The sequence below is a fragment of the Sceloporus occidentalis genome, unplaced genomic scaffold (genome assembly GCF_023333645.1).
Source record: "Sceloporus occidentalis isolate IW3139 unplaced genomic scaffold, rSceOcc1.0.p SCAF_1, whole genome shotgun sequence".
NCBI classification, from domain to species: Eukaryota; Metazoa; Chordata; class Lepidosauria; order Squamata; family Phrynosomatidae; genus Sceloporus; species Sceloporus occidentalis.
Genome location: NW_028316981.1, coordinates 295,862,584 through 295,888,229, shown reverse-complemented (window position 1 = coordinate 295,888,229; position 25,646 = coordinate 295,862,584). Strand labels below are relative to the sequence as shown.

The window sequence follows — 25,646 nt, the reverse complement described above, 5'->3', positions numbered from 1 at the left end:
TCTTCTCCCAAGACTGGGACTCAGGACGGCTTACAACATTAAAAACATTAAAAGCAATACTATTAAAAGCATACAAAAGTAGTACATTAAAAAAGAATTAAATTCCCAAACCTCCTCCATTTTGAGCATGATTCAGAAGCATGGATTTACATTTATAATAAGTATTTGATGTCTTTCTTTTTACCCCAAAGGCCCTCATCTTCCTTTCCCAGGACCTGTCCTACATTTCCACCTTGTTGAAATTCCCAAATCTCCATTTTCAGCTTGAATTTACATTTAAGATTAGTGTTTTTAACTCTTTGGTCCAGGACACACGGCAGAAATAATCCAGTTCCAGACCGCTTTATTATTATTGTTGTTATTATATTCATTTATATATCCTGCCCTTCTCCCAAGACTGGGACTTACAACATTAAGAAACATTACAATTGAAAGCATATAAAAATAGTACATTAAAACAGAATTAAAATACTACAATAATTAAAACAAATTACATATTAAAATATCAAATACTTTTAAAAGATAATTATTTCTGCAGTGTGTTTTGGACCTTACTTGGTCATGTGGTACATTTTTCTTGAATGCCCTTCATTTTGTGATGCCCTGTGTCCTCCTTTGCCACACTGGGTTTGACACACCTTTAACTGCCATGGCTCCATGCTGTGGCATCTCGGGATTTGTAGTTTGGTGAGACATTTGGCCTTCTCTGTCAGAGGGCTCTGGCTCCACAACAGACTGCAGTCCCCAGGATTCCATAGCATGGAGCCATGGCAGTTAAAGTGGTGTCAAACTGGGTTATTTCTGCAGTGCGGATGCAGCCCTTGCTGACCACCTCGCAGATGGTGTCTCCTCGGGATTCCTGTGAGGGTAGCCATAGGTCCTCCAGCTCCAGGGCACTTTTCAGGAGACTGTAGAGCTGCATGGGACTGTCTGCTTTTCTCCACCATTGGAAGGGAATCTTCTGGAAAGGAGATGGCTCTGTGTGTGTCAATGGCATCACTAGGGTCCCTCATTGTCAAGGTGATCAGACAGATTCCTTTTCCAGAACAATTCTAACTTTAGTACTGTCGGAGAGCTTTACTCTTTAGGATCTTATTTATTTATTAATTTGGAGTGTTTATAGCCTGCTCTGTCCTGGATTCCATAGGATGGAGACCTGGCAGTTAAAGTGGTATCAAACTGCACTTTTGCTGCCTGTGGATGCTGTTGAGTGAAAGGGAAAGCCTCTTGAATTTTGTAGGACTGCTGGGTAAATAATGCTAGTTTACTTTTTACCGCTGGCTTTATAACAGGCCTCTAGTCATAAAGCATTGCACATTGTTGAAAGAATGACAAAACTGATTTAAATAGGACTGAAGCCTTACAGCCTGAGTCCTTTACATAGGTAACCTAAGGCCCACTCTGTTCAAAACAAAATCTAAGAGAATTGCAGCTGTAGAAAAACTTGTTTTATTGCTTTTGTAAATTTGTGGAATACAGTCCACTTTGTCTGATGAATGAAGTGCACCCTCCCAACCTTACAGGTGGTAAGTACTGGTGTAAGAAAGAAGCAAAAAGCAAGTGGGGAATTTGTGGAGTCGAAGGCTTTCAAGTATATCTTGATTTCAGTAAGGCCTTTGACAAGGTTTCCCATGACATTCTTGCAAACAAGCTTGTAAAATGTGGACTAGACAAGGTAACTGTTACATGGATTTGTAACTGGTTGACCGGCTGAACCCAAAGGGTGCTCAACAATGGCTCCTTTTCATCCTGGAGAGAAGTAACCAGTGGGGTCCCACAGGGCTCTGTCCTGGGCCCAGTGCTATTCAACATCTTTATCAATGACCTGGATGACAGAATTGGGAGCATACTTATCAAATTTGCAGATGACACCAAATTAGGAGGAATAGCTAATACTTCAGAGGACAGGATCAACATTCAAAATGACCTGAATAGACTAGAAAGTTGGGCCAAAGCTAACAAAATGAAATTCAACACGGAGAAATGTAAGGTACTGCACTTAGGGCAGAAAAATAAAAAGCACAGATATAGGATGGGGGACACCTGGCTGAATGGGACTACATCTGAAAGGGATCTAGGAGTCCAAGTAGACCACTAGTTGAACATGAGTGAACAGTGCGATGTGGCAGCTAAAAAGGCCAATGCAATTTTAGGCCGCATCAATAAAAGTATAGTGTCCAGATCAAGAGAAGTAATAGTGCCACTCTATTCTGCTTTGGTCAGGCCCCACCTGGAATATTGTGTCCAGTTCTGGGCACCACAATTTAAAAAGGATGTTGAGAAACTGGAGTGTGTCCAAAGGAGGGCGACTAAAATGGTGAAGGGTCTAGAAACCATGCCCTATGAGGAACGACTTAGGGAGCTGGGGATGTTTAGCCTGGAGAAAAGAAGATTAAAAGGTGATATGATAGCCTTGTTTAAATATTTGAAGGGATGTCATATTGAAGAGGGAGCAAGCTTGTTTTCTGCTGCTACAGAGAACAGTACCCGGAACAATGGATGCAAGCTTCAGGAAAAGAGATTCCACCTCAACATTAGGAAGAACTTCTTGACAGTAAGGGCTGTTCGACAGTAGAACACACTCCCTTGGAGTGTAGTGGAGTCTCCTTCCTTGGAGGTCTTTAAGCAGAGGCTGGATGGCCATCTGTCGGGTATGCTTTGATTTGGATTTCCTGCATGGCAGGGGGTTGGACTGGATGGCCCTTGTGGTCTCTTTCAACTCTATGATTCTATGACCGGCATCCATAGTTTTTTGTGTGGTTTTCGGGCTATGCGGTCATGCTCTAGAAGAGTTTTCTTCCTGACATTTCGCCAGCCACAGATGCTGGCAAAACGTCAGGAAGAAAACTCTCCTAGGACAAGGCCACATAACCCACAACTCCCACAAAAAAAACAAGTGGGGAATTGTGTTCAAATATATGCCATAAATTAACACATAGTCCAACTTTGTCACACTAGGATACTTTTATGATGTTATTCTAATTTAACCTAATAAAAAATCTGCCCTATTGTAATCTTTGATTTCCCCAAGGGATAAACATACCTATGCTTCTTTAAACCTTTTAAGTATAATCCTAAACATGTTTACTAAAAAGCAAGCACCCTACTGAGTCGAAAAGGTACGCAGCCCCTAATAAGTATGCTTAGAACTACTAACCAGTTCATTTTCTCTGTGATTTCTGCCTTTCAGTGATTTTTATTTACATATAGGACATAAGATGAGACTTAACATTTTCCCAACTGTTGCATTACATTAGAATTCCCAAACTCAGATCCAACCAGATGTTTTGGACTAACCTCTCATCCACCCAAACACACTTAATCATTACTCTCATAATGCAGCAGTAGTTCCTTTAGGCACTGAGACAAATGGGTATATAACTGGAAGAAGCTAGAGCTCTCTTCTGAGGAAGCATCTGCACCGTAGAAATAATGCAGTTTGACACCACTTAAGTGCTGTAGCTCCATCCTATTGAATCTTTTGGGATTTGTAGTTTTATAAGAACTTTAGCCTTTTCTGCCAAGGACTGTTGGCACCTCACAAAACTGCAGATCTCAGGATTCTGTAAGATGGAACCATGGCAGTTAAATGGTGTCAAACTGCATTATTTCTACAGTGTAGAATGCACCCTTACTGAGAAATTTAAGCATTCAGTGAAGTTTCACAGCCTTGCTAATCCTTGTAAACAATTTCAGTCTACCAACCATGAAAGCGGTAAGTAGTAGTAAGAACATGTGGACACTTATAATCAAAACCCTTGATTAAAATTAAAAACAAAAACAAAACCCATTTTACAAATAATTTTAATTGCCAAAGCAAGATAATACAATGCACTTTAATCCAAAGCATATAAAACTGTTTTATTGTTAGAAAAAGCTGGCAGTAGTAAAAAAAGAAAAGAAAAAAGGACCGCACCTGCCATTTGTACATTCTGTTACATGTGAGATTGGTTAAGAACACACAACACAGTATATAAATCATTCAGACATCCACTTCACCAGGAACTTGATCATTTTTACAGTTCTTTATGGAACAATTTTTCAGTTTTCCAGTGCAGTGATATTTCATTCTATCTGGACAAACAGTTTTGTATCACTGTACTCAATGAAGCCGCTCTAATTTAGCCTGCAAAGATTTGAAGTTCCCTGTAATGGTCTGTACAGCTAGTGTTGGACTTATGGACTGCAATTCAACAAGGTAACAGCTGACAGCATCCAAGCAAATATTTGTGAATCGCCGTCTAAATGTAAAGAAGAGAAAGAAACAATTAGCAAAGGGCTTTGCACAAAAACAGGCAGCCGCTTCCTCTTCAGTCAGACGTCATAATCAGTAGTGATCAAAAGGAGAAGCACCTGAGTTATCAACTAGGCTTTGCCAGATCTGAGCAACTACTGCGAATGGAAGGTATTTTTCAAGCCTAGTTGCTGTGTGCAAATATGAGAAAGAATGGGTGGTGGCCCTGCCTACATTTTGCTTTGGGAGACAGACTCTTCTGAAAGTCTACACAGTCTTAAGGGTAGCAATGTGTTTCACTCACTGTATCTTCTCTAGTGAAATGCCAGCAAAAGTGTATATCAGGACTTAGTGTGACTCTAAAATTCAGAATCCGCCTCCTCCCCTCCCTGCTGTAAATCTGTGCGTCAGTACATACAACTGGTCATCTTTCCAAATATAGCCATATATTAATCACCGGCAGCCATGAATACCAAAGGTAAGTGCATGGAATTTTCTCCTAGTGGATAAGAAAGGCTGGATAAGAAAGGACACAGCATTCTGTCCCTGTTTTGTCAGTGCTTTCATTTCTCATGCTGGCTGTGAAAGAAGGCTTCATTTCTTTTGTGGCTGATACAGACCACAAATAACTGGCAGAAATGTAGTATTCTGTTCAACATGGAAGTATAACATGCTGGTAGTAGAAAGACAGCATTATGTTTCCTCCTCCTCAGTCTGTTATTCTTCTAGAGTGTTTTTTTTAAAAAAAACATGTAAAAGAGCCTCGTTTGTGACAGGTAAATAGTTTGTAGACTAGTAACTTTTGGCACTAAGTAACAAGGCTGTTGCAAATTCTAAGAGAGCTTGCTTTCTATTATGACAAGTTTGACTGAAGCCATTGTGGTTTTCATCCCTATTATTCATATTTATTGTGCAATCAAAATATCAAATATCAACATAAGCAAGATTCCCAGCATCTTTCAAGTCTATCTACAGTATTGATTAACTTATCTCAAAAGTTACCTCTCAAAGGCAAGAACTTTGTTAGGGTCTTGTACATATCCTGATAATAATACATGAATGCATTCCAAGAGATGCAAAGGCTTCTTCATTTTGCTCCAGAATGGATCCTGTAAAGAAAAAAGATTCAGTCCGATGAAGCCTGAAATGACTTATGTAACAAATAAGTTAAAGAAGAAATCCCTGAACTTATTCTTCATTCATAGCTTCCAAAACCCTATTCAGATCTTAATCCTGTCTCTGACTGCCCTAACTGTATTTTATCTTTTCCTTATCTGACTCCTACCTGACTGTTTATTTAGCATACATGCTTTAGTTTGTATTTCCAACTTCAGACCCTTTTCATAGCCTCCTCTAACCAGGCTTGCCCAGCTTCTCTCTTCATAGTGATACAGGGTAGAAATCATGTGTCAGACTTTATTACATCAACAGCAAGCCCTAGATCACTTGTTTTGGTGGCGCTGTTGTGCCTTTAAGTTATTTCTGACTTATGGCAAACCTAAGGCGACCCTATCACAGGGTTTTCTTGGCAAGTTTCTGCAGAAGGGGTTTGCCACTGCCATTCCTATGACACTGAGAACATGTGATTTGCCCAAGGTTACACAGTGGGTTTCCACGCCTGATCTGGGATTCAAACCCTGATCTCCAGAGTCGTAGTCCAATACATAAACCACTACACCACACTGGCTCTCTTTGGTGGAGGGGTAGGAAGTTAAATCTGTAAATGGGAGTGGGAGAGAGAGACGAATGGAATTTTACCTCTTTCTGAAGATGTGGGATCCTGCCTCAAGCCCTGGGGAGGCAAAGCTCACCTTAGACACACAGGGAAAATGAGATGTGAGGAATGGATTAAGTCCAGCAGATACTGCTTGTACTTTTTACCCTCTGAGGCCAAAGCAGTGTTGGTGGGATGAAGGGGGAACCTTTCATCAGCTACTGGGCATAGGCACAATGGAGCAATGCCTGCTTATTCTTTTCACTTCTTTCCTTTCTCAACCAGAGCAAGGTAGGCTTCCTGCAATCCCTGTACAGTACAAATTATCTTCGTGCATTCTCCTCAATGTGAAAGTGACACAACCTCTTACTTATTTCTTTCATACTGCCTAAATTTGTGTCCCAGAATGCTACTTAGTTGTGGAAGACAAATGCTACTTCATTCATTTATGGAAAGTCCCTCTCTACGGAGCTTATTGTCTTAGACAACACACACAGAGTGAACTACTCTTACATCAGAAATGGTAGTTCTGAATAATGCTGCTCACTTTCAGTAGCAGTGTTATCTGGGAGAAGGTATACTGCAAAATCAATGGGCCTACTGCTTATGAAGTGTAGAAGCAAGAAAGAGCAGTTGTTCACTGAGAAGAAGCAGCAGGGGATGTTTTATTCCTGAATCTTTATTTTCTTCTAGAAATCACTCTGAACATCTGTAAATAATGTTTGGAACAGAATTCATTTCCTCCTCCCTGTACCTCATTGCATGCCTAACTTAATACTTTCCAGAGTTTAATCTGGTAGTGGGGGGGGGGGGGGGAGGCGTAACCAACCAGCATGTACTGGAACCCAAGGTTATTCTCTCTTCCAGGAGAGAGAACAGAAGGGAAATATACTTTCAGCTGCTGCTTTGCATGAGGACTCTGAGCCTTTACAGTAAACTTCTGCTAACATGTTCATAGTATCTCCCATATGCAAGGCCGGCCCTAGGTATTTGGCCACCCTTGGCGAGAAATATTTTGGCACACACCCCCCCCCCCCGGTAGCCCCTCAAAGTGTAGGAAAAATGTAGGATATGATGTAGGACAAATTGTTGGACGTTCAAGAAAAATGGAGGACACGACCAACTAATAGCCAAAAACATTAATAAAAAACAATATAAATTCATGTTTCTCAGTCATGCTTAAAATGGAAGACATTTTGATATTCTTCCTCGATAGAAGGTTGGGATGTAGGTGTGGTTTGTGTGTTGGACTAGGACTCTGGAGACCAGGATTCAATTCCCTGCCCATTGGGTGACCTCAAGCAAGTCACACATTCTCAACCTCCTCAGGGGAAGGCCATGGCAAACCACCTCTGAACAAATCTTGCCAAGCAAACCCCAGGATAGGTTTACTTTAGGGTCTCCATAAGGTGGAAAACAACTTGAAGGTACACAACAACAAATAATAACTAAGTACTGTAGCTTTAAGTTCAGTGGAGGGTCCAGCATGGTGTAGTGGCCTGAGTATTGGACTAGGACAATGGGAGACCAGGGTTCAAATCCCAGCTCGCCCTTGCAAACCCACTGGGTGACTTTGGGTAAGTCACACACTCTCAGCCTCTCAGGGGAAGGCCATGGCAAACCACCTCTGAACAAATCTTGCCAAGCAAACCCCAGGATAGGTTTACTTTAGGGTCTTCATAAGGTGGAAAACAACTTTGAAGGTACACAACAACAAATAATAACTAAGTACTGTACCTTTAAGTTCAGTGGAGGGTCCAGCATGGTGTAGTGGCCTGAATATTGGACTAGGACAAAGGGAGACCAGGGTTCAAATCCCAGCTCACCCTTGCAAACCCACTGGGTGACTTTGGGCAAGTCACACACTCTCAGCCTCTCAGGGCTTCCCTTTGTCCTTCTTTCTCTTTTCTCCTTCACCCTGCCCTTTCCTTTCCTCCCACCTTCTTCCCTTCCCTTCTTCCTTTATCTTCCTCTTCCCTTCCTCTCTTCCTTCATTCTCTAGTTCTCCCTGCCTTCTTCCCCTTCCCCTCTCCCTCCTTCCTTATCTTTTTCCTTCCTGCCTGCCTGCCTTGGTCCAGGGCTGCCCACCCGCTGCGTTGGCCGGTGGGAGTCAGACGACGCTCTCCACATGTTCAGAAGCCCTCTTGCTCATTCATTCCTACCATGGCCAAGGAGGAGGGTAAGTCTCTTGGGGGCGGGAGGGGAGGAGGGACCCCAGAGGAGGTGCCTGTGGCAACACAGTGGGTAGGCAGCCCTGAACCAAGGCAGGAAGGCAGAAAGGAAGGAAAAAGAGGAGGGAGGGAGGGAGGAAAGTAAGGTGGCAACAAAGACAGAAGAAAGAAGGAAAGAGAAGTAAAAAGAGGAAAGGGATGCTGCACCGCTCGCCTTGTCCTCCGGTCTCCAGCCACTCTCTCTTTCTCTCTGGCCTCCTGGCTCCTTTGATACCTCGCCGTGCAGGTGCACCCTACATTTTGCTGCCCTAGTCGGCCGCCTAGCTCGCCTATATGGACGAGTTGGCCCTGCCCATAAGAGAGCAAGGTGAAGCAGTGGGAGACTTTTCATTGTTTTTTGGTACCAAAGCACCAAGTCATCCCCTTGCACTTCTGACAAGCTTTGGAACTGACTGTTTTTAAGAAAGGACTTTTAATGGCCTGCGGTGTGCTTTTTAATCTTTTAAAGTTTTAATACATGTTTTCATTTTTTAATGATACAGTTTAACTACATTTCAATAACTATCCTCTGGCTCCCTTGAGGCTCAGTTCTGATAAAAAGGTAAGATTTGAAATAAGTAATTAAAATAATAGCAGGTACAAGAATGTTACATAATTTCAATTAACTCTAAAGGTAAAACTGCTCACAGCAGAGAAATGCAAATCCCTAAAATGTACAAAGTGTGACACAAAAATATACTGTTAAGTAAATGAGCAAAGCTATATCTAAAAGATGTATTAAAACCTTACCCACTCATTTTTAATAATATGAAATCTAATAACAGATGAACTTTAGAATAGATTTTGAGGTTTCTCACTTACCCGTGCTTTGAACAGTTGATCATATACTTCAAGAAGCCTTGGTAGAGGCACACCAATTTCTTGCATTGTGTAAGTAACAAACCCCACATCCCAGTTCAAAGAACAAACTTGCTGCTCTAGATACTGCACTAAGAAATCTGACAGGAAAATGATCAGGCAGTGAGATATTTTTTCTATACATTCTTCAGAACTACAGAAAAAACTTAAGCTGACTTTTTTTTTTCATATGCACTCTTATTCAGATAACCTTTAGAACGATAACCTGCTGTACCATAGACTAAAGGCTTGGTTAAAGAAAGTATTCAAGACAGAAAACAAAGCTGCCCAATGTCCATACACCTTTTGAGTACCCAACAATTACACCACTTTACCGTGAGCAAGGGGTATAAAGTCTTTTATTCTAGGCAGAGTTCAAGAAAGTTCCAAAATGTGGTTTATTCAATTGCAGTACCCATTTATAGACACATGGGAAGACAAATTACTATTTTTTACACTTCAGCTATTATCCGACTTCAAGCATTGAGAAAATCTAGCCTTCCAGATGCTGTTGGAATGCAACTCCATGCTTACTGTGGCTGATCAGAGGTACAAGCCCATAATAACTGGAAGGCCACAAGCCTCCCTCTCTGTTCTAGATTGTGTGTGCATCTGAAATATTAATCCTTTAGTTCCTGTCCTCCATGGGTCCTTGCTTACACATACTTCTGATTGTACTCCAAATAATTCAAAGTTGGTTTTGAGCGTATGTATTTACAAAATATATTTAAACCACTGCAGCTTTACATCATCATTGCTGACTTTTCAAACATTCAGGCTGTTGCCAGTTGAAACAGCTTCGACTGTTAACCCAGCTTCTCCAGGGTGTGAGTTTTCTAGGCTCCCTGCCTCCATGTGTCCTTTTGTTTTACTATCTTCCTAGGAATGTGTGTTACTCCACCATCCCCTGACACTGATTATAGATTTCATGCTCACTAAGTCCAGGCTATGCCATCAAATGACAAGATGCATTGGCACTGATCTAAAATGAAAAAGTATAAGGGCTCTGGATCCTTCCCATATATCCCACATCCACCCACCTGCATTCTAGATCTGAATCAATATTATTGGATTTCACAGTGTCCCGAACAGTCCTAACTTGAATTTCATACCTAAAGGAAAATAGCGAGGTGTCCCAGCATAGATTTTTCCAAGTGTTACCATCTTCAGACTAAGAGCCTGCATTCTATCAGGAGCACTCAAAGTCACACTATCACTCAGCGCTGAAAGAAAAAAAGATACTCTTTTGAACCTTTACTTTTATATCGATTCCATCATTTCTTCATTACACAGTACATATGAAGAACAAGATGAAGAACATAGCTAATCAGCAAATTTATTAGGACTTTTGTTCAATACCTTCCACATTTTCAGCTTTGATTATTCATGGATTTGATTAATTGTTCTCTCTAGTAATCATGGATTTGATTAATATGTTCTCTCTAGGAATCTCTGTATTCAACTTCTGGCAGATGTTGACAATAGAGTTCTGCTGGAGGACCTAAGGATTCCTAGAGAGGTGTTCTCTTAGATAAAAAAAAATTAGTGTCCTGCACCCCTAATATGGAGAATATGGAGGGGCCCACTGTATTAAGTTAAAGTATTTCAGGAAAAAAACTGTTTTTTAAAAAAATACACTATGTAATTATATTCCCAGGATGAGCTCAATGGAATGCTGAGGTGCTAGGACCTCAATGAACCAGGACACCTACCTGTGTTGATACCTCCTCTGGGTTTTCTGAGTCATTTGAGTTGTAATTTAAAATTTCCAAAAGAGACTGTTATTTTAATTTCTTCCAATGCCCCCGCAGATACATCCTTGAAGGTTTCATGAGAAATTTAGAGTTGTGGCTGTTAGCCACATATTATTATCAAGTAAGACTACAGTCATGGACTCAACAGGGGGACCTCCACCTAATATTTTGTCAAGGGCCCTTCAAATCTGGAGCCAGCAATGGTCTATGAGAAGTTATTAGCTTTAACAAATGCCATTCAGCTGTAGAAGGGACTTTGATAAAATAGTCCCTAGTTAGCATAAAGTTCAAAGAGCTTCACATACATTTTTCTGGTAATCTCAGGAAGTGTCAAGCCAATTGCTTATTTCTGCTCTCAACTACAGAGGGATATTATCTCTATTACAATAACAACAAAAGTAGAACCATCTACACAGAGGCCACTTCATAATCAAGGTTTCCACGCTATGATAGCTGTTCTTTCTGAATTAAAAGATTTCATATTGGAGGGGAAAATGCATACCCCAACTAATGACTAACACACATATGCATCATTTTGTATTGTATACATTCCAGCTACTGCATTACAAGTTGTACCTACCTTTCTCAATTATTTCTTGCCAAAGTGTCTGCACCAAGATAGGGTCTGAATGACCAGCACAATGTATAATGGCTAGTTTACACTCAGAGAGCTTGAATGGATCAGCAAATTCCCCATACAGCTGCAGTTAAAAAATCACATACAATGAACGCAAAACTAATTAGTAGGTATCTCACATCAATCAAGTATTGCAGGTACTGAATTGTATTTCCAAGCCAAATATTCAATAAAAGTGGGCAGGCTATGAACACTTGAACAGTCTATGAAGTAAACAGCCTATGCAAGCTTTCAGCAAGAGAGCTCCACAACAGAAATGTGTAATGTATAGTGTATATACTCATATGTAAGTCTAGAAATTTTAGTCAAAAAACTGACCAAAAAAAGCCTGAGTTCACTAATCCATGGGTCAATGTAAATACTGCACTTTAACTCTTATTAAAAAAAGGAACCTTCCCTGGTGAAAGGCAACAGTGTAATCTGTCCTGGATGAACTGACCACCCTCTGTTCTCTCATTCATCCAGCCTTTAGGGTAAGCAAAAACAGTTTTGCCTGCTGGAATTTTATAAATTCTTTGGCATTGTTTTCTTTTCCTTCATCCTTTTTTAGATCTTTTGTTACATGCCCCTTGATTTATCCATGGGTCATATCAAAATCCATTATCTTGGCCCCTAAATCTACCCTCAACTTACACCTGAGGTCAACTTATAGTCAGGTATATATGGTAAATTGTTATTTTTCATAAAGCACATCACAGAAAAGGGGGTGACTGTTAACAACAGCCTAGTAGGCGAGAATAAAAATGATATACTGACAAGGTAGAATAATTTTTATCAAAAAAAGAAATGTAATAGAGCAGATACATATACATATACTTAAAATAGGAGCCTGACTTATTTGAACTATACAGCAAAGCCTGTGTCTTGCTATTTAAATTTACCTTGCTAATTTCCATCAGCTCACAATCCAGCTGAGAAATTGCATCTTGCACTGAGGTATGATGGGAACATTGACGGTGCAATGCTTCTTGTATTTGAAACTGTATCCTGGCAACCTAATAAAAAGAAAAGTTAAAGACAAAAATCAGTGAACACCAGCAAGCTAGAAGCAAGTCTATTACAAATTATTAGACCTATTATAATAACTATATACACAGTAAATACAACATGATCTTTAAACAGGACAATTAAAAAAGCTGGCTTTCCCTTTTCAGCTCAATCATGAGGCCTAGCAACTTATTTTAAAAAGAAAGATTATACAGAAAAGCATTTTTGAGACCACAAGCGGTCCTTCTCTAGCCCATGTTAATATTAATGCCATCTACATTAACTGTTTTACTTACTTCCATTTTCTCTTCCAATTCATGTAAAAATTCACCATCTGCAGCTATTGGTGATATGGCTGTAGAGCTCTTTGCACTCAAAATAGCACGTGCAATATATTCAAGACGCTGCTGAAGTGAAATCTCAGTGCTGTTAAAATTATAAAAGCATGTGACTAGTACATAAACAATGCTCACAACAATGTTATCTGGTCTCAGTTCTTGAAAATATGGATTCTTTAACTCTATCATTCCTTTTTTTGAGAACATACTACATTTGCATCATATTTGCACTGATTCCTACCACTGACCCCTTACTTCATAACTGTCTTGCATCTGTGGCCAACTCTTCTATGCTCTCTAGTAACAGACATTCATCAATGGACGCTCAGTTTTACATGTGTCATATACAGCTGCGTGATCTGATGAATTCATCAAGTACTCACCAGTTTCCACCCTCAATGAATCTTATGCAAACTCAGCAACCCACACACAGCTCACCAGGCAGCTATGTATGATGATCCATCAAAGGAATCAACAGGATTATTTTTGCTGCCTTTTGGTAATGCACACAGGAAGGTTGTCTAATATTAAAGAACCCATAACACCTGGTTGTTGGGCTTGCTCAGCTTGGTGGATCACACATTGTGAATGCCTTGCTTTTAATGACTGGTTGTGTCATAAAACTTCCTTTGCAAAAATTGTAATGTAAGAAAATAAACAAGACAGAATGTATTTCCATAGTAGAAGGATTCACCAATTAACTATCTACCCTTACCTGTGCATGTCTGCTAGTTTTGCCAGCACTCTGGCTGCATTACTGAAACTTCTGTTCTTTTCAAAGAACCTCCATAGCAGATCCATATAGCGAACTTTGTTTTGATCAACTTTGGCCATACGTGTCAAATATGGCTCCAGAAAGGGAGAGTTTACCTGCAGGAGTTCAAGGGAGGGGGGGAGATGAACTTTCAATTTCCTATTGCTATATATTATACATTTTTACTACAGAGAGTACTTTGCAAATATGAAAAAAATACATCAAAAACTCTATTCATTTATTTTATTTGTATCAAGTAAATGATGTTACCTGTAGCAGTTTATCTGGGAGATCAGCTTGGATCAACCATCCATAAAGAGCGATACTAAAAAGTTCATCTGTGGAACGCTGAGACAATTTTAGCATTTGTTCAAACTAAAAGTAAGAAACAAAGACAACTTGAATGTTATTTTGACTGTTTATGGTTGTACAGAATATATAGTCTTAGGATATACTATTTCTTTTAAAACTATATTTAACTCTACATTTTATTATACTTGTCCTAGGAAACATTTCCTATACCTCAGTTCATCTTTGAAATTCTTCAGGTGGACGTTATTGATGTTATTATGAGACAAAAAGAGTTTGCAAGAATGGTATGGCATGTATGCATACTGGATCTAAAGACTTCGAACATGTATTACTGTTGGCAACTCATTTCATGTCATTAACAAATGTCTAATAATAATAATAATAATAATAATAATATTAAATAAACTTTATTATTAACAAATGTATTTTAAAACTGATGGTAATTTCAATAAAAATCCTGAGACCTGATGAGCCTTCAGGCATACCTAGGGATGCCATAATCCGGCAGCCCCCGGGACAATCCCACTTTGGGGGGAACCAGGCCCGCCCCGGCCCAGTTTGCCTCAAATCCCAGCTTTGGTCCTGGTCTCCGGGCCGGGCGCGCTCATGCAGCCATTGCTGCGGCTGCTAACATGGCCGGCCGGCCACCCACCTCCTCCACCTTCATGGCCGCGCTGCCCTCCACCTCCCCCAGCGCAGCTGCTGCGCTACCCGCGGCCCTTGCCTGGGCCGCGGCCAGAAGCAGCGCGCGCTTGCCCCTCTTGCGTGCCTGTGAGCGGGGCTTAAAGGGCAGCACTCATCCCCTAAGCCTTCTGGCCAATGGCAGAAGAGCAGGGGCTGGCCTGTTTCCAGCCCCAGTCTGCCATTGGCCAGTGTCAGGAGCTTTGGAGGAGGATAGGCCTCTGGGCCAGGGGGAGGGAAAAGCGCCATTTCCTGGCACAAAATTCAACCATTGATGACAAGGAGGAGGAGGAAGAGGAGGAGGAGGCAGGGAGGTGAGTGGCCAGTTCAGGTCTGTCTTGGGTTTTTTGAAAAAATTATTTATTAATTATTTTTATTTATTTGTGGTATTTATACCCCACCCTTCAGCCAAAAAGGCAATCAGAGCGGCTAATAGTCTCAATCCATATTTATATTATTAAAAATATACAACTCAGCCTTGGCTTTTTATTTTATTTTATTTTATTTTTGTTATTAAATATATACAACTCAGCCTTCTGGTGGTAATATTGATATGGATGGTGATATTGATATCAATCAGCTTCTGAGTCATGCGCGCACTGTTTCTGAAGGCGAGACAGTGTCACCTTCCAAGGTGTGTTTTTGGTGTATTTTTTGTGCTTTCCCTTGACCAAGTAGACACTTCTGAGAAGTACAGTTGGTGCAAGAAACCTGAAATGGCAAATCCACTTCTTGTGAAACCACCTGGACATGTTCAATATGCATAGCCATGTTAAACCATGCTAAGTGTTAAACCCAAGGGGTTTGGTTATGGAATAAGCCTCTGAAATATGCAAGAGGCCATGTTAAGTAAAGCTATGTTCAATGCCCAAATGTGCTGTTTGGAATGGGGGGAGGGGGGGTTGGCCAGAAAGGGAAGTACATTTCTGCCATCTCCCTAGGAATAATGCCCAAATGTCCTCCATTTTGATCATGCCTAAGAAACATGCATTTATATTAATGTTTTTTTAAAAAATCATCAAATTTTTTGCATGTCCTCCATTTAATAAAAGAAAAAAAAAAGTGTCCTACATTTGAAAATCTTGTCCTACATTTGTCCTGGTTTGGAGGTCCTGACTTATGGCAACCCTAGGCATACCCAAAGTAGCTCCTTGAACCCTTGCTACTGTGGTTAAAGCCAGCATAAAAATATTTTCCACAGAGTCAGTGACATTTCCATGTGTGCTTTAATGGTTTCTTACATGATGTCCTGCTTCTTCATTACTCAACATATTTGGATCAGATGACAAGACGGGAGGGCCAGGTTTTTTTGGCACACTGGGAGACTGTGGTGCAGCTTTACTTTGATTGACCAGCTCCTGAAGAGTGTCTGTGATGCACTTATAGCAGTTTACTCTGCAAAGAGATGCAATGACAGAAATATGACTCAAAAGCAAAAATCTGAAACATTCTCAGCATCCAACCTCCATGATTTTATCATTCCAGTTCTCCTTTTTCATGTGATTTTCTAGAAGATGACAAAAGCATGTGCCATTGTTTTTCCAAGGGATTTGGTTGGTAAGGACAGAATAAAGGAACCTGTATATGCTTTCTGATCCTTTGCCACCACAGAGGAAATCTGTTGAATCCATTAATTTGGTTCAAATAAGGGCATGGCCATAGGAAAAGACAAAGGCATTGCCTAGAGATGGTATTGCCTTGCTCAAAATGGTTGGCGTCTATAACATGGCTGCTGCCAGAGGTTGCAGCACATGCACACTCTCTCTTGTGCTCGGAGGTACTGTGGGAAATACTGGGTCAACAGATATTAGGCAAGAATGTGTGAAGATGGAGGGGAAGCAGCCCTGTCAGGTTTAGCTGCTGTCTCCATAGGCCCCTCTGAAAATTCATCCTTAGTAGCTCCCTTAGAGGCTAAATCCTCTACCGTCATCCTCCACATTTATGGTTTTGACTTTTGTGGATTTGATTATTCACGGATTTGGTTAATTTGTTTTCTCTAGGAATCTCTAGGTCCTCCAACACAATTCTGTGGTCAAGATCTGCCATAGGTTATGCTCTAGGCATTTGTAAGTCCTCTGGTGCAGTTCTATAACCAACACCCAGGAGATGTTGACCACAGAGTTGTGCCAGAGGACCTAGCATTTCTAGAGGTGCTCTTTCAGGAACACACACACACAAAAAAAATGTTTTTCATTGGCATTTTTTCCATTTTTGCATTTGGAGGGTCCACTTGCATTTCTAATTGCTGCTGAATGGAAACTGACTCCAGTTCCTCAGTCATTGTAAGGTCCGAAACAGGAGGATCCTTTTCAGATTGAACAACTTCATTAGCATAGGCTGCTCCAGAGGAGGCAGTGATTGTTATGGGAAGAGGTTTGTTGTTGTGTGTGCATCTTTGCAGCTCCAGGGCATGCATGCCTTAAGGCATGCACACCCCAAAGTACATGCCTTGGGGCAGGAGAGCTCTGAGAAGCCAATATAAGTTTATATTGGATTTGGCTTTAACTTTCCCTATCCTGTGGACTCATTTCAGAGAGAGGCAAGAAGGGAGGAGAAAAACAATAGAAAGGAGGGGGGGGGGGGAGGAGAACAAGCGAGGGAGAAAAACCATTACAGCAAACCAAAGGTTAAAGGTTTTTTTTCTTTTTTCTTTTTTTAAAAAAAATAGGACTGAAAAAGGAGAAAGGGGGGGAGGAGGATTTAGATTGAAGAAATAAGGCCAGAGAAAGCAGAGAAGACAGACATATGTCCTTTCTTGGGCAAAGTAAGGAGAAGAACTGAAGTAAGAGGAGATGTGGACCCACAAAGGTCCATTTTAAGTAACACAATCTCTTGCCTAGTCTGGGTGGTGAGAGCAATTAACCCATTAATAGTTGGCTTCTTCTCTACTGGCCAAGAATGCCATTCTTTCCCAGCTGAAGCTTTATTGCCACATTTACTGCAGACAAACTGCTGTAACCTGACTCCAAATGTCTGTTTGTCCAGTCCTCTTTCACCACCCTCCCAATGTCAATGCTGTTAAAAAACCTCCAGCTGAAGAGAGGAAGAAAAGGGGTGGAGGAGTGTTCAGCAGCCATACAAAGATTTGGCAAAAAGGAACTTCACTGTTTGAACATTTGTTAACGGGTATACCTGTAATGTTAAGCACACTTACACAACACAGGTAGATTACTGCCAACACACTTCCCCCAAGGAAAATGTCAGACTATATCTAAAGAACCTGCCTTTCCTGAAAAGCTTGATATCCAGTTACATCCTCTTCTGGTTCTCCATTTTTGTAATAATGGAGTCCAAGACCTTGGGGATCCTTCTTTTCTGCAGCAGTGAGAGCAAGTTCCACCACACCCTCATAGAAACGAACTTGGAATTAAAAAGAAAAGAAAAAAAAGAACAGTGATAAGTGTCTGCACAGTACTACAGAATGTTAGAAACATAACATCCAAAAGAGACTCACCCAAAAGCTTCATTCTGACACACTGATATAGGAATGTTATGAATTTGTAGCTCACCTTGTCTATATTGTATACAAACATTTGCAAGATCCACCTGTGTGCTAATCTTTTGATATTCATTCAATGACTCTCTTAGCATCTTTGCCTTTTCAGATTTGTTTTGAACTTGTCGTGACCTCTGTAGTAGTTCATTTGCCTAGGGAGAAACAAGCAAAAAAGTCTTCAATTTTCATTTGTGCAACACTTGCCAAGAAGGCCCTATGATAGGTTCGCCTTGAGGGTACCATAGGTCGGAAGGCACACAACAACAACAACAACAAGGGACATGTCAAACAAAAACTAATTTCCAACAAAGACAGTCACTGAACACCTAGTGGGAATCTGCTGCCAATACTGCATTTATACTGCATGTTTATTTATTTTAAAAAGGGCTATGGTGTTGTCACACTTAATGAGAATTCAACTCACCTATGAGCTACACAAAAGTGAATTTCTATGAAGGAAAGTAGTTTTGTAATAAGCAGCCCCTATCTTTCTGTAGAACACATTGAGAAGCATTCAGTTACAGACACTCTACTTCATTGTTCCATTTTATGAAAAACTTGAGTAAACAATTTGCACTTTTGTTTTTATTTTTGAGAAACACAATGAAATCCTATATATACCTACATAATTAAGTCCCATTGGATTGAGTGGTGCTTACTCCCAAATGTGAATGCAGCTCAGTTATGTATCCTGTTTCTTAAGAGAATAAATATGACAGGAAATATTAAAGATGCACCTTTTACAAGGGTGCATCATTGACACAACACTTTCCCTGTTTTCATACATTATGCTAATTATAGCCTACCATAATACAGGTGAACAGTAAGGAACTACAGTGAACTTTGTCCCCCTCCCCCCCCCACCGACTCCCAAACAGTTCAGCTAAGAGGAAGAGTGAGGCTGCATTTAATTTCAACTATTCCTGAATCTTGGCTTGCCATGACACCAGATCCCATGGTTTATTCCCGACCATGATTAGTTTTAAGTATAATAGTTTTAAAATCTGCAGTTTGAAGTTGGTTTGTTTTGAGACTGACCATAGTATAAAGTGAGAATGAAAGTATTAAAAAGAGATTACAGCAACATCTCAATCAACTGAACCAACCTTTTTTCTACACATATCATACACTATACCATACCTTTGAGCATATAGCATCATCTGTGCTGTACAACAGTGGACAGATGTCTTGTAAATGTGAACTGATGCCATCAACAACAGCATGGTCTCTGATGTAGCAGTTGATAAGTGAAGCTATGAGAGCTCCAGTGAGCTCTTTGTCTCTAATTACCAAATCTCTGAATGTAGTAACCTTCAGACGTTCTTGAAGCTCCTACATAAGGAAGCATAAACAGAAGTTTTATTGGAGTTTAAATGGCTTTCAAATTCCTGTTATATTCATAACAAAGAACCAACAAAGGCCACAATGTCAAACAAATAATCCTCTGAAAATATATGCGATATATATTTTAAAAAGTAATCCTAACAAAAGAATGCTTTATCTGAAACCATTCTCTTTTTAACATTTGTGTTAAATCTCATTTCAGATAACTTATATAACAAGCACACTTGCTGGCATTTAAAATAACTGTAGTATTTTATTTTACAAGTTATGATTTGAATTCTGACATTTCTCCAGGATGGTTACACAACTGGTAAGTGTTACTTAATTTCCACAATATTATAACAGAAAGATACCTTCTACTTTTAAAAACAAAATTATGGCACGCCTCTTTGAGGCGGCCTGCACCCGCCCTTTTCCCCTCCGGATTGGGGTCTGGGCATCCACAGCGGCAGCCCCAAAGGGCCCAATCTGCTGCTTCTCCAGGCCTTGGGGAAGCGGCAAAACGCCACTTCCCTGTGGCCTGGAAAGGGGTGTCTTTGGGGCTTCATGACCCAAGGACACCCCAACAGCTGCGGGGAAGGGGAGAAAGGGGCCGCTTGGTCCCTTTCTCTTCTGCATTGCTGGAGTGGCCATGTAAAGGCCGTGCCAGTGATGCGTGTGGCAAAAAGGAGCTCCGTTTCGGAGCTCCTTCCCACGATGCTGAAAGGGTGCCCCAAGCGCCCTGCAGCATCACGGGGATGTCACGTCCGTGCTGTGCCATTTGGCTGTGGCGTGACCGTGATGTCATAATGGTGGTGCCCGTGTATACAGGGCCCCGGCATTATCATGCCGTGGTGACATGCTAGGGTTGCAGGGTTTGCGGTGGCGCCGCCCTCAGGCAATCCTAGCACGTATCCAGGCCGGTGCAAAGCGCCGGTCTGGAAAGCCCCAATGTTTTCTATGCCAAGAAAATAGGGGTGATTCAAGACATACCTTTTGAAGCTCACCTACAACAATGTTAAATTGATGCTCACAAAGAAGCTTCCACAATGCCAAGGCCTGGCAGGTTTTCCGAACAAGCTGCTGGATGCCTTGTAGGGAGGCCTTCTCGGCTAACTGTGCCTCTGCTACAAAACGGAAACACACACCACTTAATTGCAACTGAGCTATGCAAATTTTGAGCTTTGCTGCTCCTAATCTTTTTCAAGAAAGCATAAAAAAGAAGAGGATTGAACGGTTTGAAGGAATCTGCACGCTCATGTAGTTCCTGGCTTCTCCCTCGCTAGGTAAGAGTCACAAGATTTAAGCAATTCCTTCATGTAGTAATGCAACAATGGGGGTGAGGGGGAGAGATGGGACCTCTTGCTTCTTTGTCTTGAAGCTACATTTTACAGGGTTCACATAATTTAAATGGAAACTAATATGAGCATTAACAGACTTAGATCGCCAGAAAAACATACGCATGCTTTGCCTCTGCATGATGCAATTGCTATGCTTTTCTATATCAGGAACAGTATGAAAGCATATAAATATATTACACTCAGACAGGACTATATAACAAAAAGAGGAACAGAGGAAACATCTAAGTATCCAGAAACCTCCCAAATGGAGATCGAGCTTGTGGAATTTGAAGTCTATATGAAGTCTAACCTCACAAACTGTTAGAACATTTATATTCTGTTACAATGGAAAAATACAAAATGTACATGAAAAATTAATTAGCATATTTTTGGTGTTTCTGTGTTTTTATGACAAAAATATATGATAATAATTTATTTTAAGATTAACTTTACCATGAAATTTCCTCTGGATCTCTTGTTGCATTTGCTGAGAAATTCCACCATCAGACCGCATGAATCCAAGTAACCGCTGCTGAAGGTTAGTTGGAGTGGCAAAACTTATTCAAGAAAAAGAAGAACATGTAAACAGAACATCAAAAATAACATACATAGGTTTCAGGTCACCACATATTAAATGTAAGTTGCCAAAAATTAAGGTAGTTACACCCACATCACACTAAATAAACAGCAAGAAATAAAACAGTGCAATAATAGTACCACCTCCGCTTACAAGCTATCACATGAAAAACTTCATATTAACACTTAACATAGTTTATTATGAAATGTGTTGTTTTATTCGCTGCCATTCAGACAGTGGTAGAGGAGGATGGAAGTAATATTTGCAGCAATCACCCAATAATTTAGCCAGTGAAATATCAAAATGTTAAAAATGTACATCCAGCCATAAATATTGGAGGTGCACAAGTTTACTTTTTCAATACAGAGATCAAATCAAATATTAGCTATACAATGCAAATGCCAAAGAAACACTGCTTGCTTGATTTCCTTAGCAAGATAACCTTTATTCTTACCTGGGATTTCTAAGGGATCCTACTGTAGCAAACTGTGAATTTCTGTCCAAAAAATCCTGTAGCCCTTTTAATTCTTGTAGTATAGATTCTAACATTTGTGGTGGTACACTGCTTTCAATCTAAAGCAGAAAGATGTTAAATGATACAAATATATCTGGATGTTTTACTAATTTTAATTGAGAGATTTAAAACAATGGCGTGTATAAATACAGGAATTCTGTATATGAATAGGTTTATGAATAGGTGATTCAAGAAAATCTATGCTCCTCCTGATATAGTGTTAGCTTATAGTTCTTACCAGCCCCAGGTCATCCAGCCAATGATAAAGGATAACAGGAATAACAGTTCATCATCATCTGTCAGAACACATATTACCTGCTGTTGCTCTTGTGTTAATTGACTCCACATCTACATTTACATGAGAATGAACAACTGCATTTTTAAGGTTCACATTCTCCAGAATCCAAAAGTAAAATTTATACCTGACTTCACTTCAAACATTTGAAAACATATGAACAACCTTGGTGGATCATACCAAAGGCCTATCTGTCAATGGAATGCTCATAACAGGACATGAGCACAGCAACATTCACTGTTTCATGTCCTTCAGCAGGTGAAGTTTAAAGACACATTGCCTCCAATAAGTGGGGGATATATCCATCATGACTAGCAGCCATATATGAAAGCTCTAATCCACCTAGCCCTAATTTCTTTCACATAGAAAACCACAGTGGAAGAGTTTGGTCTATTCCACTCCCAGTAAGTCTAATGATTTCTTTTTTGATGTAATGAACAAAATGATGCATTCACACTTGCATCAGCACCAACTGTCAGCTTGAAGTGAGATGATCTAGAAAAGAGTGACCACTTGAATCTGCTGTTAACAGTTACAGGAAGCTGAACCCATCCATATTGGATGCTATTTTTTTTACATGTGAAGAAATTGAGGAGGAGAATTGAAAAAGCATTCTAAGGCAGGATACAGACCGCCCCTTTGGGGTGGCCTACACCTGCCCCTTTTCCCGATGGATTGGGGCCTCAGCTGCCACAGCGGCAGCCCTGGAGGTCCCAAGGAAGTGGCAAAATGCCGCTTCCCTGCAGCCTGGAAAGGGGTGTGCTTGGGGCTTCATGCCCCAAGGACACCCCGACAGCGGTAAGGAAAGAGAGAAAGGGTCTGCTTGGCCCCTTTCTCTCTGTATCGCAGGCACGGCCATTTAAAGGCCGCACCAGTGATACACGCAGCGGAAGGAACTCCAAAATGGAGCTCCTTCTGGCACCGCTGAAAGGGCACCACAAGCGCCCTGCAGCGGCACCAAGACGTAATGGCCACACCGTGCCGTTTGGACGCGGTGCAGCCATTACATCAAAATGGCGGTGCCCATGTAGAAAGGGCGCCACCATTTTGACGTCCTGCTGATGTACTAGGGTTGCAGGGCGTCTGTAAAGGATGCCCCAAGGCAACCCTAGTACATCGCCAGGACGTACCTAAAGGCCCATCTGGACAGGGCCTAAGATGCTTTATCGCTTGCATTCTGAAGTGGAACAATTAAAGAAAGGCATATCCTTTAATTCTGGCCTTCAGTGCTTGGACTATTCCCTACTCAAGTAACTCTAAATAGGTTTATATCTAGAATGACACAAAAGAGCTATGAGCTGCATTCATACTAATATTATTAAATTGTACTAAGGTTTCAGACATCTCTGCTGGACTGCTTTGTTGCTAAGGCCTTGCCAAACTTAATAAACAAATGGCAAATAGAAGGAAGACAAACATGTTAGTTGCTGAATTGAAGAAAATGGTCTTGTGTTTTGCCATGCTGCACTAAATAAAACTAAAACATGTTCTAAAAACCTTCTGACTGTCAATATATTAAGCCACAAACAGGCTATAGGAGGAGCTGATCTTGAACAAAGAACAATTCAAAAAGAATTGGGGGAAGAGGACTAACAGCTGATGAGAGGCCATCCCTCCTGATTCCAAATGCTTTTGCTCTGACCTCTGAGAGAACAGTAACAGCTCCACTATGCCTTGACCCAGCAGGCGAGAGGCTCTACAAATTCAAACTGCTATTGCTCTGGTGTCTGAGGGAGAGAAGAGCACCCAAGTCTGTTGGACTTGATCCTCTTGCCCACTGCCATTCCCTTTTCCTTATGTGTCATGTCTTATTTAGACTGTAAGCCCGATGGCAGGGAACTGTCAAATGAATTATCTGTAAGCTGCCCAGGGGTCCTTTTTGGCTGAAGAGCAGGGTATAAGTAATGTATGTGATTAATAAGATTGAGGAAAGAACAGATGGATTCACCACTTTGGTGTCCTGTCTCATCTGGCACCAAACTGTGAACCTCCAGATTACTACCAATGGAACACAGCCCTCATTTTTTTTTTGTCTACCTTCTTATACAGACATTAACATCAGTATGAAAATTATCATTAGCTATAGAAAGTGTACATGAGAAACACAGGCATTAATACCCATCAGTGCTTACAGCAATAACTTCTCGGTTGCCACTCTTGAATATGTTCTCCAGAACAATGCTTCCATCCCAAATGTTTCTGAAAAGCAGGAAAAACTAATTTTTCACCATGCACTTTTACTGCATTATGATCCAAAGGCTATTCATACAATCTCAAGAGCTAGAATTTCAATTAGTCACAAAATATATTTCTATCTATATCTAACATTTGCACCAAGGGATCATACATTCTCTCTAAAATACTGGGTGTGCCAGTATCATCCAACAAAGAATCAAACTTTTACTCTATGCATAGCTTATTTACAGATAGTGTAGCTAACCTTTGTATTACACAACTTTCAGAATATAGAAAGTAGAAAGAATAAAGTAAATAGAAAGAATATACTTTAGAAGTATACTACAATTGGTCCTTCAAATCCACGGGAGTTCCATTCTGAAACCATCCCCTTCGTGGATGGCAAATTTAGCAGGACCTCAAGTCCTGTTCTCGTCAGTGGTGGTGCATCATGCATGCAACCAGGATGGCGCAGCCAAGTGCACATGCCACCATTGAGGGGAATGGGGTGTGACCATCCGTGGATGCTCAGCAGATAGGAAGAGCCAACTGTATTTGTATTCTTGTGCCGAAAATATAAACCAACAACTATTATGCTACTGGAGCTTTTTTTTTTTGTTTTCTATCCAACCAAAAAGTGTTCCTCTTTTAAAACAAATGTTGACAATGTTTTAAATGTAAACACCATGGGCCAGTGCACAGGTAACACTAAACCATGGTTCAGCATCAGAAGGATGATTTTATCCATTTCAAATTTGTTCTTTCTTCCTTCTCACGCGCCCTGTCTATAGCAAAACAGAATTATTACAAATCATTGATCTCCGCCAATGAGAGGCGCCCGCAGCGTTTGTTCTCCATCTTCAACTCGTCGCTGAAACCTCCCTCTCCTCCTGTCTCTTCATCATTCTCTCCTAATGACTTTGCTAACTATTTCATCTCTAAGATTACCACTATTCGCTCTGAGATAGTCCCTCCTGATTCTTCTTCTGCTCTTAATCTTCTATCGCCTTCGCCTAACAAATTTTCTGTCTTTCCTCCTGCCTCTTTGGATGAACTCTCTACACTTCTGAACTCTTCCAAACCTGCAACCTGTCCTCTTGATCCAATTCCTACTCATCTTCTAATCTCTATAGCTCCCTCCTTTCTGCCCTCGCTTCTCCATATCTTCAATCTCTCTCTCTCTACAGGCTCCTTCCCGTCGGACTTCAAACATGCTCTCATTTCCCCAATTCTGAAAAAACCTTCTCTTGACCCCTCCTCTTTGTCTAGCTATCGTCTGATTTCTCTTCTCCCCTTTCTTTCTAAGGTTTTGGAACGGGTTGTTTATTCGCGCTGCCTTAAGTTTCTTGAAACCAACTCCATCCTTGATCCCTTTCAGTCTGGTTTCCGCCCAAGGCATTCCACAGAGACAGCTCTCACTAAGATCTCGAATGACCTTTTACAGGCC

General features: G+C 40.8%; 1 protein-coding gene across 1 annotated transcript in view; it reads right to left on the bottom strand.

Moving 5' to 3' along the window:
- Nucleotides 1-3,790: 3,790 nt before the first annotated feature.
- NUP155 (nucleoporin 155) overlaps nt 3,791-25,646 on the bottom strand; it is a 45,091-nt gene continuing 23,235 nt past the window's right edge. The window contains exons 19-35 of the mRNA XM_089496449.1: nt 24,157-24,223; nt 21,670-21,788; nt 21,092-21,195; nt 20,292-20,425; nt 19,116-19,307; nt 17,989-18,127; nt 17,704-17,839; nt 15,721-15,874; nt 13,757-13,861; nt 13,448-13,602; nt 12,691-12,820; nt 12,289-12,402; nt 11,351-11,471; nt 10,129-10,239; nt 8,981-9,117; nt 5,237-5,343; nt 3,791-4,241 (exon numbers count right to left, since the gene is read on the bottom strand). Coding sequence (XP_089352575.1) covers nt 4,103-4,241; nt 5,237-5,343; nt 8,981-9,117; nt 10,129-10,239; nt 11,351-11,471; nt 12,289-12,402; nt 12,691-12,820; nt 13,448-13,602; nt 13,757-13,861; nt 15,721-15,874; nt 17,704-17,839; nt 17,989-18,127; nt 19,116-19,307; nt 20,292-20,425; nt 21,092-21,195; nt 21,670-21,788; nt 24,157-24,223 — 2,164 coding nt within the window. The 3' untranslated portion in view covers nt 3,791-4,102. The remainder of the gene's footprint in view (nt 4,242-5,236; nt 5,344-8,980; nt 9,118-10,128; nt 10,240-11,350; nt 11,472-12,288; nt 12,403-12,690; nt 12,821-13,447; nt 13,603-13,756; nt 13,862-15,720; nt 15,875-17,703; nt 17,840-17,988; nt 18,128-19,115; nt 19,308-20,291; nt 20,426-21,091; nt 21,196-21,669; nt 21,789-24,156; nt 24,224-25,646) is intronic.